This window comes from Zea mays, chromosome 4 (genome assembly GCF_902167145.1).
Source record: "Zea mays cultivar B73 chromosome 4, Zm-B73-REFERENCE-NAM-5.0, whole genome shotgun sequence".
NCBI lineage: Eukaryota > Viridiplantae > Streptophyta > Magnoliopsida > Poales > Poaceae > Zea > Zea mays.
Window position 1 is genome coordinate 21,006,928 of NC_050099.1, and position 5,429 is coordinate 21,012,356.

At 48.1% G+C, this 5,429-nt stretch overlaps 1 protein-coding gene across 1 annotated transcript; it reads right to left on the bottom strand.

Annotated features, from left to right (window-relative positions):
- Positions 1-1,537: 1,537 nt before the first annotated feature.
- LOC103652922 (putative pentatricopeptide repeat-containing protein At5g52630) lies at positions 1,538-4,452 on the bottom strand. Its single transcript, XM_008679914.1, has 2 exons — positions 4,251-4,452; positions 1,538-4,087 (listed from the first exon to the last, which is right to left on the bottom strand). The coding sequence occupies exons 1-2, from the start codon at positions 4,359-4,361 to the stop codon at positions 1,886-1,888; spliced, it is 2,313 nt and encodes a 770-aa protein (XP_008678136.1). The 5' UTR covers positions 4,362-4,452; the 3' UTR covers positions 1,538-1,885.
- Between the last annotated feature and the right edge of the window lie 977 nt (positions 4,453-5,429).

Here is a 5,429-nt window from a genome sequence, read left to right on the forward strand (position 1 = left end):
AGGAATGTTTGCCACATATTGAGTTTGCTTATAACAGATCAATTCATTCCACAACCAAGCTTAGTCCATTTATGGTAGTATATGGTTTTAATCCTCGTGCTCCAATTGATTTGCTACCTTTACCACCTTCTGAAATAGTGAACTTGGATGCTACACAATGTTCTGAATTCATTCTTAAGTTACATGAAACAACTAAGTTGCAAATTGAAAAGATGAATGAAAAGTATTGTATTGCTGCTAATAAAGGCAGGAAGGAAATGAAATTGGAACCTGGTGACTTGGTGTGGGTTCATTTGAGAAAGGATAGGTTTCCTGATTTGAGAAAGTCTAAACTTATGCCACGAGCTACAGGTCGTTATAAAGTTCTTGCAAAAATTAATGATAATGCATATACACTTGAGTTGCCGCCAGATTTTGGGGTTAGTCCCACCTTTAACATTTTAGATTTGAAGCCATATATGGGTGACGAAGATGAGATTGAGTCAAGGACAACTCCAATTCAAGAGGAGGAGGATGATGAGGACATCACTTCTATACATACAATGAATGGACCTATAACACGATCGCGTGCACGACAGCTAAATCTTGATGTACGTTCTACCCTAGTCAATTGTGTTTCAGAGCTTATACTTGGGGCCATGGATGTTTTGATGATTAGGAACCTTGGAGAGGACCAGCAAGGACTTGAGAAAGGCCTAGGTGTTGAGGAGGAGCAGTAAGGGCGCCCACAACAGAAAGGAGATCAAGTCCGACTCGGCTGCGACTCCATCTCGGGTTACAGGACCAGACTACACTAAAATGGACGCCCAAGATGCATCCGAACTCCGATTGCGACGGACTTGATATGGTTGGAAAGATAAGGAGATTATCTAACCAACCCAACTGGTTCCACCCTAAAATTCGTCCGGAGTCAACAGGAATCGTCGAAACAAGTCAGTGTTCAGATTCTGTTTTGGTGCTGCGACACCGTTTGTTGGGCCGTTGGGCCGTGTATCGCGTCGGAGCCTATTAGGGGCGAGTCCAGGGGTCACGCACGCCCTAATACTTTATTTATTCAGCAGCCGCCACCACATTAGGTTTGAGTTTTGCTTAGATCAATTCTGTCATCGAACAGTGTCGCCGTCATCAGTTTGTGAGACCCCATCCCGTAATCAATACAATTTTGGTTGCGTTTCTTTCTTGTTCTTACTTATGTTCTTGATTGCGCTTGCAGGAATAAGCCTTCGTAGCGAGGTCATTCGTGTGAGTGTCATGGATGATAACCAACGGAGCCGTTGTGTAGTGATTGCGAGGAACCGTTCGCTCGGAGCCTTGATCATCAACGTCGAGATCTCCATTCAATCAAATTATCGCATCTCACGGAAGATCGAGCCGCGTCTACTATCAGATGTGGAAGTTTCTTCGTGAGGATAGAGATGGAGAGCTTCCCCAACAGGAAATTCCCCGTTGCCATCTCTATACTGAAATGTCTTGTAACGAACTGTGTCATAAACTAACCATCACCAATTCACCATCATCCTGTATGGCCTACTCAGGATTGAGGACAAAGAATGCCAAAATTGTGAATTAAAATTAGCAAAGTGAGATACAGTTAGGCCAGCGTTTACGACACTTGCAAAGATATTCACCTTCCTATATTGCTAACCCATGTGAGCATATTCAACAAGTATGATTTGAGTTTCTGGTCATATGGTACAAATGTTGCCTGAAGAAAACTCGCTCCCAGACAAGAAATCTACAAAACTCACTTGCAGAGTGGATCAGCTCAGAGTACCCTTGCATCAAACAAAATTCCATGCAAGTTCTGATTTATCCCCAGTACAAAATTGTTGGACCTGGCACCTGGGAGTAGAATATTTCTGAAATTTACAGATTCCTGTACAACTCACAGTAACGCACCAAAATCTCCACAAGAGCATCGGCCGTCCTTGAACTTGTGAAGCCGTTTACTATCCCGGACAACAATCTCTCTGTTCGCAAGCAATGAGAAAAACTTAATAGAGCTGTGGCAGTCCCTGCACATGGTGATGTTCTTCGTGACGCGAACTGTTGCGCCTGGAGGTGTTTGGAGCAGCCCCAGTGCAACAGCCAACCTCTCGCTGTGGTGTCTTACTGAACCTGCAGGAGGCTTCTTGTCGTCCTCGCTGTCAGATAACTCAGCGCTCTGGTACGGTTCATACCCAATGGTTTTAGCCTTCTCCAGTAAATTCTCCAGCAGTTGATACAGCTCATCACTCAGTTCGTGCGTCTTATCATTAGCTTTGAAGAAATATACCTTGTCCTTGATTGTAATCCAGCTGCGGTCCATGAGAACCCCAAGACCCTCCTGTTTCATCAGCTTGCGCACTCTAGCCACATCATGCCATCTCTCATTGGAAATGTACATGTTCAACAGCAAGACATAGGTTTCAATTCCTTTTGGTCTGAGCTCGATCAGTCTATCAGCTGCATAGAAGGCAAGCTCCATGTTTCCATGGCTCCGGCAACCAGCAACCAAGCTGGACCAGATGGCTTCGTTTGGTTCGAAACCCGTCCTTCTGATGAAGGCAAATGCATCGTCCAGTCGGCCCAAGCGCACAAACATGTCAACCATGCACCCATAGTGGTCCACAATAGGCTCTATTTTGTACTCTTCCTTCATCATATCGAAGTAGTGCTCAGCCTTCTCGGCTAAACCAGCATAGCTGCAGGCTGAGAGCACGCATACAAATGTGATTTCATTTGGTCTCACTCCAGCAAATCTCATGTCCTCAAAGAGCTGTATAGCTTCCTGGGGCCGGCCATGCTGTGAGTACCCTGAGATCATAGAAGTCCACGTGACAAGAGTCCGTATCGACATCTCGACAAAGGCTTTAGTTGCATCTTCGATACAACCACACTTGTTATACATGTTTACCAGTGCGCTGTTCACAACGACATCTGACAGGAAACCAGTCTTTATCGTCTGTGCATGGATTTGCTCACCCTGCTCTAAGGCCATCATGGAACTACAGACAGACAGGATGCTTGAGAAGGTGAATAAATCAGGCTTCATTGCAGACCTCTTGAGGTTGCGGAAAACCTTTAGTGCCTGGAAACCTCTGGAACGAGCATGAAGATCATCCTTAGCGGTCTCCATGATCTGAGCGTAGCCCGAGATCATGGCGTTCCACGTGATGATACTGACATCATCCATCTCTTCAAAAAACCGCATGGCCTCATCGGTTTCACCCTTTCTCAAATAGAGGTACATCGTCGAGTTCTTTACTGGAATGTTTGTTTGGCACCCAATTTTGAAGCAGAAGGCTTGGACTTGCTTGCCTAGGTTAAGATCTAGCCTTGTACCACACAAGCTCATGACACTCGTCAAGGTAAACTCATTGGGAAGTACTCCATCCATAAGCATATCAAGGAACAGAGTCAGTCCAAGCTCCGTGTAGTTCTCGTCTTCAGCACAGGCAGATATCATTGTCGTCCATGTGATGACATTCTTATCAGGGACCATCCGGAAGGCCCTCATGGCAGATTCCAAGCTCCCAGACTTGGCATACATTCGACAGAGCGAGTTCCCTATGCTCGTTATGGAGAGAGCACGATACTTAATCGTGTATCCATGAACCTGGCTGCCAAGGTCAGCGTTGTTGGAAGCAGAGCACGCATTCAACATGGCACCCAGCGTGTAATGTGAGGGGTACCTCCCGGCCTCCAGCATCTCGACGAACACCTCGAGTGCCTCCAACAGTTGAGAGTTTACAGTGTAGCCTGTGATGAGCGCGGTCCACGTCACGACATTCTTCTCAGGCATTTGGTCGAAGAGGCTACGCGCGTCCTGGCTCGCCCCGCACCGCATGTAAGCATTGACGAGAGATGTGGCGACGAACATGTCCGCGCTGGTCCCCGTCTTGACCATGTGCCCGTGCAAGGCCCTGGCGCCGCCGAGGCTGCCGGTCTCGACGCACACGTGCAGCAGTGGCACGTACATCGCCGACTGCACCGTCTTCCCCTCCCTGAGCATGGCCATTGCTTCGCCGACGTCGAGAGGCCGCAGCGGCGCTTCCATGGTGCTGCCATTCTGCGCTGCTTGGATGCTCCTGCCATTCCAATTGTTCTGCAAAGGTGTAGAAAATGGGTGAGCCCATGGATACCCCGCCCGCAGTCCTAGCAACCGACTGTTCTGCAAGTGCAAATACGGCCGAACGAAGCAGAGAGCGTTCTTGAATTGGGTTTGAAGCGAGGACAAGGGACCAAGAGAAGAGCAGGGGTGCGGATACCTTATCGGCGGCGGAGACGGAGCTCGGTGGCGGCCTCCGGGAGTCAGCCCCGCCGGCAGCCGGGAAGCCCGAGGCGGCGACGGGGACGGCAACGGAAGGCACGGACGCCATTTGGCGGTGTCAGAGGGGATGATGAAGCGATAAGGCCCGCTCAGATGGAATTGCTGCTAGTGCTGCTCACTGCTCATCTCGAGGAGGGAGGGTGGGAAACGGCAAAAATAATTGATTCTGTAAATTCATGTTTTAAAGGGATCTAAAGACATAATTACTATTCATCATTTTTCATCTTGTTTAGTCTATATTTATACCCTTATTATACCTCTATATAAAATACCACTTCAAACTTTGCAACAGTCACCGAAACAAATACACCCAAAATCATCCCAACTTTGAAACCAAGGGACGATATTCGTCTAAATCTCTGCTTTCTTTTACTCACTCAAATCCAACGGTTTAGCTTCTTTAGATCATTCCTCCCTCATCAATTACGCCTCTCACAGGGTCGAGGGTGCCGAACCTGCAGCTGACAACATCATATGAGTTGGAGGTGGCGCCCGCAGCGTCAACCATCGAGTAGAGCGCGTTGGAGTGCAGCGTGGTGGACTTCAGGCTCGTCCCCCTGAAGTGCACATTGTTGCCGAGGGTGAGAACGTTGGGGAAGTCCCCGTCGACGGTGGTGACCTATGGCGCAGCATTGACGACGGTGTCGTCGTAGAGGCCAAAGTTGCCGACGAAGCATACGACAAGAGACGTCATGGATGGCGGTGTGGAGGGAGTCGAGCATGATGGGCTCATGGAAGAGGGACTTGGTGTCGACGGCTAGGGGCGTGTCCTGACCGAAGGAGATGAAGATGACGTCGTCGCCGTCGTGGATGGCAGACTTGAAAGCCCACGAGGACATCAACAATGGCGCACTCTGTCGACTAGCAGACCTTGTGACGCGACAATGAGGCCCATGCATATGCAGATGAAGCCCGACCTGAATTTACAGCTACAATCATTACCTTGATCATGATTTCTATCGTGATCTTGATCCCTATTTTGCCTAGGTGAGGTGTCTATGTAGATGAAGTATTATCAACCATAGTAATTCTAAGTCATGAGTTTATGTTAGGGATAGTAATTCTAAGTCATGAGTTTATGTTAGGGATGAAAGGGATACTACTTGTCGAGCATATC

Excerpts from the sequence above, each read along its gene's own strand:
- LOC103652922 (XM_008679914.1), bottom strand. The coding sequence starts at position 4,361 with ATGGCGTCCGTGCCTTCCGTTGCCGTCCCCGTCGCCGCCTCGGGCTTC. Across the intron at positions 4,088-4,250 it reads CCGTCTCCGCCGCCGATAAG|AACAATTGGAATGGCAGGAG; the intron begins GTATCCGCACCC and ends ACACCTTTGCAG.